Source organism: Saccopteryx leptura, chromosome 2 (assembly GCF_036850995.1).
Source record: "Saccopteryx leptura isolate mSacLep1 chromosome 2, mSacLep1_pri_phased_curated, whole genome shotgun sequence".
Lineage (NCBI taxonomy): Eukaryota > Metazoa > Chordata > Mammalia > Chiroptera > Emballonuridae > Saccopteryx > Saccopteryx leptura.
This window is the reverse complement of record NC_089504.1, coordinates 133675145-133686780: the sequence shown is the minus strand read 5'-3', so window position 1 is coordinate 133686780 and position 11636 is coordinate 133675145. Positions and strand designations below refer to the sequence as shown.

Below are 11636 nucleotides of genomic sequence, written 5' to 3'. Positions count from 1 at the left end.
GAGGTACAGGGACAGGAAAGAGGAATAAAGAGTTGGTTAGCATTTAGTGCTCCCGCCTCTCCTTGACCTAAAAGTCTTAGAAAAAGACACAAGTAGGTCACCAAGATTGCCTGATTGTGTGTACTTGGCATGCGCCCCCACAGACACACTCCTTTCCCCCTCTCCCCCCACCCCCGCACCTCCTTCCTCCCCTGGGAGCATCTCCAGTATCTCCCATCCAGCAAGATGTAGCCCATCCCCTGAGCTCTGAGCATATCACTTCTCTTGCACTAATTTACCCTCGAGTCCTGTTCCATGTTTACTCTCAAGAGCAAAGCCATCCACCCCTCTTTTGTGCCTCCCTTCCCAAATCTTGGTCTCCGGTCCTAGTTTACCCTTGGGTTCCACACAGAGCCAAGATTTACAAAAGAGAGGCAAGAATGTGTGTTTGTGTGAGGTCACTAAACCAGGCAGTGTGGCTTCAGTGCCCTCCCTTTTGGTTGCAAAGTCAACAGAAGAAAGCCTTAGTGTGCCATTTGGTCCTGCCTATTGAATCAAGGACTAATGGAAAATAAAGAACAAGGCTCACATCAATATGTACTTTCCAATAATTTTTTTGTTTTTAATATCAATTGATGTTTTAAAAAATACAGAGGTGTTTGACACAGAATAGCACCATTGTGTAGGACACACAGTTCCTGCGCCCGGCACCTGAAGGGGGGTCTTCTTGCCTGGGCTGGGGGGCAGTCACTCAGGGGGCATTTGACTCACACCAGTTAGTTTCCTGCCTCTGCCTTGACCCAAAGGTCTTACAGGAAGATAATAAATAAATAAAACACCGAGATTTTATTTTGCAGTCTGCCCAGTTCAGGTCTCTTAGAAAAAAAGAGAGGGAGAAAAGTCCAAACTGTGAAAGGGTGAGATGAATGGACATCAGTCAGGTCAGCCATTCAGTGCAGAGTCCTAGAGTGACTGGGATTGGAAAGTACTTGGGTCCTTTGGGTTTGCAATGGATTGTGTTGTTTCTGGGTTCAGGTTTTTACAAGAAGCAGACAGGCCCTATGTCCACACCAAATTCCTGCTCGGGCCCTCCTATGTCCATGGGTGCAATGTCAATGATGGGGAGGCGTGAGGTCTTCTGTGACCGGTACTCGATCATAGTCTTGCCCCACTTACCGGTGTGTTTCTGGGGGAGAAAGAAAGGAGACATTATTCAGTGAATTCCTTGCAATCCAATGCCAGCTCCCAGGACCCCAAGACTGAGCGTTGCAGAACACAAAGTACAAAACACACTCGGTGCTCCTTAGACCTCTCCTTGGCTGGCCCGATCCCTCTCCACCTCCACCCTGCCCTTCCCCCTCCCCGCACTCCCCAGTGAGCTCCCTGCCTCTGACCCCTCATCGCTCCATCTCATAGCCCATACATATTGCAGGACTCCTCCTACAAGAGTCATTGGACACACTGGGTAAGGTCTTATTTCCCCTGAGCCAAGAGAGAACAGCACACACCTCTCCCTCATTATCACTCTGCATGTCTTTACACAACCCCTCACACTCGCGCTTCTGATTAGCCAATCACTTCTGGGTCACTACACCTGCTGGGACCAACCCTCTGCCCGCTCTAGCCCGAGCCCTGGGCCCAGGCAGCTCAGCTCTCTGGCAGCTCCCTCCAGTCCACTCACCGTGCAGCCATCCTTCAGGACCGTATACGTGAACCTGCTGTTGCCCTCGGCCCGGATCTCCACGTCGTTGGAACCCTGGATGAGCAGGGCCTTCTTGAGGTTGCCAGCTGCTTCGTCCAGGTAGGCGATGCTGTTCTTGCAGTGGTAAGTGATGTTCTGGGAGCCCTCGGTGGACAGCAGGCGCAAGAAAGTCATCTGGACGTTGGCAGTGTTGGGAGCCAGGTTGTCATCTCCGTAGCTGAACTGTCAGGGCAGAGAGCAGTGGGATGAGACCCTGGGGTAGCATTCAATGGGACCAAGGGCTCAGGGCTGCCACGTGTCCAGGGTTTAGAGGAGCTGAAAGGGGCAATGGGTGTGGGTCACTGGGAGGGCATTTCTGCTTCCAGGGCATACAGCAAGCCTCTGAAGGACCCTTTCCTCCACTGCTACAAAGGTGAAAATACTATTCCTCCTCTTTTCTTCCTCTTTAGCCCCAAAGAAAATTGGTGAGAATATGGAAGGTGCTAAAAAACTTCCAGGGGGAGAGAAGAGAAAGTTCTGAGGAGCTGTCTCTGGCCAACAGCAGCCAGGCACTCACGTGGAAGCCACCATTGATGGTTTCTCCAAACCAGATATGTTTCTTGTCTTTGCTCTTGCTGCTCCACCAGTTCTTCTTGGGGACATTCGCTGGGTTGGGGTAGACGCAGGTCTCTCCAGTCTCCATGTTGCAGAAAACCTTCATGGCATCCAAGGTGCAGCCCTGGTTGGGGTCGATCCAGTAATCTCCTGCAGTGGGAGGAGGTGACACTCTGTCAGGGAAGAGGCAGGCACAGATGCTCCCTCCCAAGAAGGCCAGAGACAGAAAGGCCTCCAGGGACACTGGAGGAGGGGAGGAGGGTGTGAGGGCCACAGGTGGCCCAGGGAGGGGAGATGGAGGGATAAAGGAGCAAGGAGACATGAATGGAAAAGCCCAGTGTTAAACTGTGGCATGCACAGTGGGACAGGAGCAGTGCCTGCCTGGTGGCTGGAACTCTACCCTGAGGTCACTCCCGCCATGTAGCCAGGGCAGGACGGGATCTGAGGCCACAGTTTCTCTACTGTGAACGGGGGAGCAGCCATCTGCCAGAACCTTCCAGGCCTGCCTCTGCCCTGCACTAAGAGGTGCCTCCTCCCTTGTTCTGCAGGGGACATGTCCAATGGAGACTTCCTATCTCTGGAGGAGGAGGTCCAGCCCCCAGGCTCACCGCTCTTCCATTCAGGGTGGCAGAGTTTCAGGTCCCGGCAGGTGCGAGCGGGATTCTTGCGGGAGCCCTCGGGGCTGCGGATGCTCTCGATCTGGTTGTTGAGGGACTTGAGGGTGGCATCCACCTCAGCGTCATGCTGTCTCAGGTTGCCAGCTGCCTGGTCAGCCCGCATGTACTGCATAGGGTCAGGGCCTTTCTCTCTCCCGCCTAAGCCAGCAAAAGCTGACATGTCAATGCCAGGACCAGGGGGACCTGGAGGGCCAGGGGGTCCAGGATTTCCAGGAGGACCCTACAACAGGAAACAGAGAAATCAGCCAGGAATTGTGGGGAGGCGTCCCTCCTGTGTCTGTCCTCACCTGCTAGAATGCATTAGTGTTTTATTCCCAGTCTCACGGGTAGGAGAGGGGAACAGCAGGCCAGGACCCAAAAACCATAGCACCTTCCCTATTTCTTCATTAGCCCCTCTCTTCTGTTTCCCAATACCAACCATGGCCCCTCTGAACCTTCACAGAGACCCCAGGATGCCATCACCATTAGCTGTAGGCTGATGCCCCAAGACGCCACTAGCACCAGAAAGCTTAGGCCTCCAGGACGCTGGGGACACCCTAGACAGCAGAGAAGGAGCCAGGCCACTCACAGCGGGGCCTGTTTCGCCTGAACGTCCACGAGGGCCAGGAGGTCCAATGGGGCCAGGGATTCCGTTAGCACCATCTTTGCCAGAGGGACCGACGGGGCCAGGAGGACCCTGCGGGCCAGGAGAGAGAAAGGCGGTGAGAGAACGGCCAGCAGCCGAGGAGGTCGGGAGTTGCTGGGGCTGCTCAGGCTACCCTGACAGCCCTGGCCACTCTGCTCCCAATTCTTCACGTCTCTAGGTCACAGAGCCCCAGACGGGCTTCCTCAGCTCCTCTTCATTAAATCCTGTTCCCCGGGAGGTCCTCTCCTGTTCATCCTGCTTGTGATCACAGGTGCTTTTCTGGCCAGTCACCCTGAGCCAGTCCGACCTCCATGCTGAGTGAGCCCCTCGAGCCCAAGGCTTCCGCAGAAGCAGCCACACTTCCCTCCCACCCGGATGCCTGGCCAGTGCCCTGGCCTTACTCCAGAGAAAGGGTTCACGCCATCTCACTTACTCTAGGGCCAGATGGACCAGCAGGACCAGAGGCACCTTGGTCTCCAGAAGGACCCTGTGCAGAAGGAAAAGGCAAAGGTCAGAGGTCAGCACAAACAGGGCCCCATCTTCTTGAATCATATATATGATCATATATATATATGGAGTTGGAGGAGTAGATACATGTCCCACCTCCATTCCCTTTCCACTTGCTCCTCCCTCCAACCCTGAAGAAGTCCTGAAGATATTTTAGGATGATCCCTAGTTTTCTGAGCAACATGGGAAACTCAAGTGGGCTCTGAGCAGTGGGGGGCCTCGGGGAGCCAAGACGGACAGCAACACTTACAGGAGGGCCAGGAAGACCCTGCAGACCAGTGAAGCCACGATGTCCCTTCAGTCCCCTCTCGCCAGCCTCTCCAGTTTCTCCTTTGTCACCACGGGGGCCTTGAGGGCCCTGGGAACAAGACAAACACAGGTTGGGTCAGGCCAGGCTGAGCGAGAGCCCTCTGCTGGCCTCATCTGAGCCAGGGAGTCCAGGATCCTAAGGTCACCTGCTGTCCTCCCAGCCTGCCCCTTTTGGGGGCCCAGTTCAGGACACTCAAATACTCACTGGGATTCCACGGGCTCCAGCTGGTCCTGCGGGTCCCATGGGGCCTTGTGCACCCTGTGGGGAGAGAGTGGGGGCATGTCAGAGCAAAGCCAGGACCGGGTCGGCCCTCCTCTGCACCTGCCCTCGGGCTGAGCACCAAGACTGTGGCTCCCACAGTACTCACAGTTTCTCCTCGGTCTCCCTGCTTGCCAGTTGGGCCGGCGGGGCCAGGAGAGCCAGGGGGCCCAGGGGCTCCAGGAGCACCCAGAGGACCAGTCTCACCACGATCACCCTGTCAGGAGAGAGGTCTCAGACTCAGAGGAAGATGTTCCAGAAAAGGCAAGGAAAGAAGGTCCTTCCAGACTGATACAAAACTCTGACCCCAGCCCTGGCCAGGTAGCTCAGCTAGAGCATCGTCCCGATACACCAAGGTTGCGGGTTTGATCCCTGGCCAGAGCACATATAAAAATCAACCAATGAATGGCTAAATAAGTGAAACAACAAATTAGTGTTTCTATCTATCTATCTATCTATCTATCTATCTATCTATCTATCTATCTATTTTTCTCTCTCTAAAATCAATTTAAAAATTTCTGCTCCCAACCTGCTACTGGGCTGAACATTAGGCCAAAGGAATATCCTGCCCACAGGGACCCCCAGAAATTCACCTTGACTCCAGCCGCACCATCTCTTCCAGGGGGGCCATCAGCGCCAGGGCTTCCCTGGGCAAAGGAAACAAGATGCCATTAGAGATGCCCCTGCCCATCTCCCACCCCGCTCCCCTGTCCCACCCTCAGAAGCCCAGGCCTGTTCTCTCTGTCCAGCTGACACTTTCGAGCCAAAGCCTACTCACAGGGCTCCCTTCTGCCTTCCTCCCTGTGCCCCCAGCTCTAAGGCTCTGTGCCCTCCTCTCTCCCATCACGACATTCCCATGGCATCCAGGGGCTTGAGCCTACCAGCCACGGCCCATCCTGCCAGGCCCTCCTCCAGGGCACCAGGACTTGGCCTGCCTGGCCTGGCACAGAGAAGCACGGGGCCCTCTCCCTAGTAAGGGCCCCCCCACCGTGGGTCCCACTACCCACCTCTCGTCCAGGTTCACCAGCAGGACCAGTCAGGCCAGGAGGACCCACGGGGCCAGGGGGACCTCGGTCTCCAGATGCACCAGGAGCTCCCTGCTTGCCAGGCTCACCCTGCAGGGACAATGACAATGATGGTGAGTGTGGACTCTTAAGCCTTCCTGAGAAAGGGCGGGCAAAAGTACAGTTCTGAGGGGCCACGTGGGCAGAAGCCTTGGGGTGACAGTGCCTCTGCAGAGGGCAGGCCACTGCCCCGACAGCACTGAGCGCTCGCCCAGAGGAAGGCACCCCTCACTCACCGATGGGCCGGGCAGGCCCGGGAATCCTCTCTCACCACGCTGCCCAGGCAGACCAACAATGCCCCTCTGACCAGCCAGACCCTGGGGACCTGGAGGACCGTCGGGACCCTAAGAGGAAAGGAGGAAGATGAGACCTGAGAACTGACACAGAGCGGCCGCCGACCCACACTGGCCTGGCTGCCCTCTAGCGGGGAGCAGCGGCCTTCCTGCCCCCAGTGCACGAGCTTCTCCTTCCGTCCCTTCCCCACACCCCACGGCCCCTGCCGCCCCTCTCCCCACCCGGGCTCTGGGAGCTCAGGAGTCCCTCACACCCTTGGCCTGAGCTGGCCCGGGGCCGTGGAGGGACTTACAGAGGGACCGTCATCTCCAGGCTCTCCCTTCTCGCCAGGGGCTCCGGCAGGACCTTGGAGGCCAGGGTCACCAGCTCGGCCAGGAGGGCCACTGTCTCCTCGAGCACCTTTGGGACCATCTTTCCCAGCAGGACCAGGGGGGCCAGGGGGTCCAGGGTTGCCCTAGAAGGAACAAATGCAGAAGTGAGAACTCAAGTCTCTCTTGTCCATCGGGCTGCCAAAGCCACTGTGGCCCCAAGGACAGCAGTTTCCCCTCTGGGGAAGGGCAGCTTGACACCACCCCTCCCATCTCGGTCTCCCTCTTCAATCTTCCTCCCACATGAGAGCTCCAGGCAGCCAGCCCTGGCATCTCCAGCACCTGCATGCTTTGCTTTCTTTCTCTGATCTGTTTGGAGTCCCTCCTGCCTCTTTCCCTGCAGCCTCAATTCCCCCACCGCACCTCACCCCCTCTTCAAGCAGCAGCTCAAAGCTGCTCCTCTGCCCACTAAGCCTGTGCACACACTCCCCCTGCTCTTTTCGTGTTGTTGGTGATCTGGGTGACTTTTCCTGATCTCTCTTCCCTCCACTGCAAACTCCCTGAGGGCAAGATGTATGACTTGTACAGGGCCAGGTGCACAGGGCGTGCTCAAGAAATGTGTTCATGCCTGACTGGGCGGTGGTGCAGTGGATAGAGCGTCAGACTGGGATGCAGAGGACCCAGGTTCGAGACCCCGAGGTCGCCAGATTGAGCACGAGCTCATCTGGTTTGAGCAAAGCTCACCAGCTTGGACCCAAGGTCGCTGGCTTGAGCAAGGGGTTACTCGGTCTGCTGAAGGCCCGCAGTCAAGGCACATATGAGAAAGCAATCAATGAACAACTAAAGTGTCGCAACAAAAAACTGATGATTGATGCTTCTCATCTCTCTCTGTTCCTATCTGTCTGTCCCTATCTATCCCTCTCTCTGACTCTCTCTCTGTCCCTGTAAAAAAAAAAAAAAAAGAAAAGAAAAAGAAAAAAAATGTGTCCATGATGAAGGCAATATGACAGCCCATCCTGCCCAACCCAGCCATCTGGGAAGGTTGCCATGGCCAACAAGAGTCGCTCCTCTACACTCAAATGTCTACTAGGGGAACTGGTCCCCATGGCCAATTACCTACTTCTCCCAGGAGAGAAAATGGGCACAAAGAGGTGAGCCTGTGCTCTCCGAGGCCCGGCCAGGACTGGACGAGACTCTGCAGCGCCCGCCTGTGCCTGCGTAAGGAACCAGCCGGGAGCAGCACTTACATTGGAACCTGGGGGTCCAACGCGGCCAGCGGCTCCGGGGAATCCAGTGGCTCCCTGTGTGAAAAGAGGAGAGCCCCTGAATCCCTCATGTCCCTTGGGAGGTCCAAGAGTTTAATGTAAGGGGTCTTCGAGGCCAGCGTGGAAGGGGCAAGGGGAGCCCGAGAGGGCGAAAGGGCCTGCGGGGCCTGGTCGCAGCCCGAGAGCTGCAGCTTCTCTGCCCTGCACTCCTGCAGGGGGCGCTCGGCTGGGCACTCAGCGCCTAGGGCTGGCTCTCCCACGGTTGTTTTGCACCAGCAGAGGGGGCACCCTCCCCCGGGATGGGCGCAGGCTGGGGCAAGAGCAGGACTGAGGAGGAAGGAGGTGGGTGCACCCCAGCCCAGCCCAGAGGGGCCTCTGTGCCAGGCCTTCTTTGTGAGGCCCAGCCAGGGGTTGGGGTGTAGTAGAAACCTCTGCACCTGCAGCAGCTGCCCCCTCCCCCCACCCTGGCCATCAGGGTGTGAGCTGGCCTCACTCACCGGGGGACCTTGAGCGCCTCGGGCTCCTTTAGGACCAGTCACACCAGTAGGACCCTGGGGGAGAAGGAGGGAGAGAGACAGTGAGGCCTAAGCACCCCAGGGGAGAGCCTGTCTGAGCCCCAACAATGGACTCCTGAGGGCTAGGTTTTCAAAGACTCAGCTTTCTTGGCACTAATCTCCCAGCCTAGAGAAGCTGTCACAGGCAGGCCTGCCACCCCGTCACCAGGAGACTCATGTTCTAGATCTCGGGGAGAAGCCCATCAGGAATCTGCAGAGCCAGTCGCATCTCCCTCACCCCCCACCCCCACCCCCAGGGGCCTGGCTGCTCTGTCCAGGCTGTGCATTCTCAGGGAGACATAACCAGCACTCTGTGTCCACCCCCCAGCACCCCCACCACACACCCCGCACCCTAGAAAATAAAAGCCAATGTGGCTACTTGAGCCTGTATCCCTAAGTGCCTGCTCTTCCCTGCCGCCTTTCCCTCCTGCGCCCACAGCAGCATGCTCCACGGTCTAGTCCGGAGGGCCCTAAACTCAGGTGGAGCGTCCCCAGGCCTCTCAGTCGCTCTCTGCCTGCCCACCCTCACCCTGTACCCAGCGACCCCTGCGCTGTGGGAACAGTGGTTCCTGGGGGAGCTCGGCACCACCCACCTGAGGCCCGGGAGCTCCAGAGGGGCCCTGAGGACCTGGGGCGCCAGCGTCGCCCTTCTGGCCGGCCTCTCCTTGCTCACCCTTGGCCCCGGGCTGGCCATCAGCACCCTGTCCCAGGAAGGAGGAAGCAAGTGGGTGAAGGGCAAGCAAGCCAAATACCTGAGGTTCTTCCAAGAGGGCCAGAGACCCTGAGTGAGGGAAAAGACCATTTCTCTCTTCTTTAAATTCTGTCCCTCCCTCTCCCACAGGCTGCAAGACGCCCTCAGGTGCCAGATGTGGAACCAGCCTGAGTGGCGGGGGTGAGGGTGGGGGGGTGGGGGTGGGGGTGGGGGGTGAGGGTGAGGGGGGTGGGGGGTGGGGGGTGAGGGGGGTGGGGGGTGAGGGGTGAGGGGGGTGGGGAGGGTGGAGGGGTGTCAACGGGGTACTCACAGGAGGACCAGCGAATCCAGCGGGGCCCGGAGGTCCAGTCTCCCCACGTTCGCCCTGTGAGGGAAGGGGGCCCGGGAGGGGTAAGGCCTCACTGCCTGCTCTGTTCCCTCCTGCGAGCCCACAGCCCCATGGGGCCCAGCCCAGCCTCTTGCACTGTAACCCCAGAGGGCAGGCATCCTAAAGTAGCTTCAGGAAGCTCAGTCCTAAATAAAGGGACCCAATTCAGAAAGCCTCTCTTGGTCAGAGGATCTAGTGATTCAAAGGTTCTCCACCCTGATCACATCATGGGGGTGACATGCATTCTCCCTTCATTTCCCATCTCTCTGACTCCCACCTCCAGACCCAAACGGCAGGGAGGGAGCCAGGGCCTCTAAGAGGCAGAGCTGGCTCCCTCACTCACTTGCTCACAGGGGCCTGGGGACAGACACAGGCACAGAGGTAGATACTCACCGGGGCACCACGAGCACCAGCTGTTCCTGAAGGACCAGGAGGGCCAACTTCTCCCTAAGGTCGGGAGGGGGTAGGGCTCAACGTGGGACCCTTTGAGAGCAAAGTGCATCCAGAAAGCCCAGAGGATGGACAGGAGCTCTGCCCCCACCCCACCCCCACCCCCGCAGGCCCCTGCTCCCCCACCCCCCACCCTGGGCCCATAGCCTTTCTCCTTATCACTTCAGCCCACACCTGCACCCTCCCAGGGCAGGTGCTGAGTGCACTTTCACCCCCCCACCCCCACCCCCATCTGCTCCACTCAACAAGGCGCACAGCCAATGACTTTGCTTCTAAGGAGACCCTCAATCTTGTACTCCTTGCAGCCCCTGGTGGGCAGAAGAGTGGCAATTGATGAGTGAGAAGAAATAACAGTCTGGTAAGATATGAGAAGATTTGATGAGAGAAAAGGAGCCAGGACTCACCTTCTCACCATTGGCACCAGCCGGGCCAGGGGGCCCAATGGGACCTGTCAGACCCTGGGAAGAGAAAAGGCAGAGGGGAGGAAGGCAGGGAGAGTTAGTCAGGGACTTGGAGCCCAGCAGGCACCCTGGGACCCCACACCCAGGGGACTCTCTCATACCCTCCATGGCGCCCAGAACTCCCTCTCACTCTGTGGCCCCTGCTTTGACAGAGAAGTCCCTGTGGCTGTTCAGCCCGGAGAGCTGAGGTGGGACCAGGGACTGCACAGACACATGGACCCTCTCTCCCCTGAGTGCAGCGCTGCGGACCTGTAGGGTACCCGCATCTGTCCCCACCCAGACCCCAACAAGCCTGCAACCAGCATTCACTTACTCGTCCACCATCCTTCCCGGGGGCTCCCTCGGGGCCTTTCTCACCAACATCGCCCTGCGGGACAGAGAAAACAGGCCGTCTCAGGAGGCACTCCAAGAAGCCCCTTGCCAGCTCAGTGTCACCTTGAATGAGGCTCCAGGAAGAGCTCAGACCCTGGCCAAGAGGGACTTGCTGCAGTCTAAGGGCGAGTGACAAGGAGTGACGGAAGTGGGATGGAGGGGAAGGTGGAAGAAGGATGTCACTGAAAAGGCAGGGACTTTGGAGGGGGATCTCCAAGTTCCTCCAGACAGGTAGCTAGGGACCTCATTCCTGGGACTGTGGGAGAGGGAGTGAGTGTGGGGACAGGGAAGCATAGCTTTGGGGGGCATATCAGCCTGGTACTTACCCTGTCTCCCTTGGGCCCAGAAATGCCAGCTGCTCCCCTCTCACCAGGCATCCCCTGCAGACCTGGAGGGCCCTGAGCCCCAGGGGGGCCAACTGGGCCAGATGCACCCTAGGGAGAGGGGGAGAGAAAGAGTCTGTATCGGGCAGCACCTCCCCCAGGACCCCAGTGCCCGAATGCTCCTTTCCTTCTCTCCTTCCTTTCTGTTTCATCTCCACTCCCCCCTCTTCCTCTTCCTCTTCCTCTCCCTCCCTCGGCAGGCCTCCCAGGCCAGTGAGGACCCCAGCTGGCCGGACCAGACTCACTCACTTTGGGACCATCAGTGCCAGGAGTGCCAGGGAGGCCACGGGGACCCTGGAGGCCCTGGGCACCTGGAGAGCCACGTTCACCTGGGAAACCTCGTTCACCCTGTGGCAGAGACACCAAGGAGCAATTAGGCAAAACGAATGGGGTGAAGGCACTGGGAGAAGCAGGGAAGCGGGGAGCAGAGTGGGAGCCCAGGGCCCAAGGCAGCCGCACTGCTGGGAGGGGCTGGCAGAACTGCACAGGGGAGCGCTGGCCCGAGGACGCCCCTAGGAACGGTCAGCAGGACACGCACCCTGGGACCCACGAGGCCGGGAGCTCCAGCTTCACCAGGAACGCCCTGGAAAACAAGAAGGATGTATGAGAGACCAGAGGTCATTATGTCCTGGCCTGGCTGAGCATCCCCCTGCTGAGCTCAGGTAGTCATCTTGGAGAGCTGGGGTTCAGCCCCAGACACCTCGGGCCTCCGGGGGTTCCTCATACCCTCCTACCCTAGTCTCCTGGGCATCAG

General features: G+C 58.4%; 1 protein-coding gene across 1 annotated transcript in view; it reads right to left on the bottom strand.

Annotated features, from left to right (window-relative positions):
* Window positions 1-575: 575 nt before the first annotated feature.
* COL2A1 (collagen type II alpha 1 chain) overlaps window positions 576-11636 on the bottom strand; it is a 32534-nt gene continuing 21473 nt past the window's right edge. Inside the window, exons 32-54 of the mRNA XM_066368840.1 lie at window positions 11421-11465; window positions 11132-11230; window positions 10826-10933; window positions 10441-10494; window positions 10071-10124; window positions 9610-9663; window positions 9160-9213; window positions 8731-8838; window positions 8081-8134; window positions 7566-7619; window positions 6303-6464; window positions 5953-6060; window positions 5660-5767; window positions 5246-5299; window positions 4762-4869; window positions 4599-4652; window positions 4335-4442; window positions 4011-4064; window positions 3521-3628; window positions 2884-3172; window positions 2238-2425; window positions 1661-1903; window positions 576-1165 (exon numbers count right to left, since the gene is read on the bottom strand). Of these exons, the coding sequence (XP_066224937.1) occupies window positions 1019-1165; window positions 1661-1903; window positions 2238-2425; window positions 2884-3172; window positions 3521-3628; window positions 4011-4064; window positions 4335-4442; window positions 4599-4652; window positions 4762-4869; window positions 5246-5299; window positions 5660-5767; window positions 5953-6060; window positions 6303-6464; window positions 7566-7619; window positions 8081-8134; window positions 8731-8838; window positions 9160-9213; window positions 9610-9663; window positions 10071-10124; window positions 10441-10494; window positions 10826-10933; window positions 11132-11230; window positions 11421-11465 (2415 nt within the window). The 3' untranslated portion in view covers window positions 576-1018. The remainder of the gene's footprint in view (window positions 1166-1660; window positions 1904-2237; window positions 2426-2883; window positions 3173-3520; window positions 3629-4010; window positions 4065-4334; window positions 4443-4598; window positions 4653-4761; window positions 4870-5245; window positions 5300-5659; window positions 5768-5952; window positions 6061-6302; window positions 6465-7565; window positions 7620-8080; window positions 8135-8730; window positions 8839-9159; window positions 9214-9609; window positions 9664-10070; window positions 10125-10440; window positions 10495-10825; window positions 10934-11131; window positions 11231-11420; window positions 11466-11636) is intronic.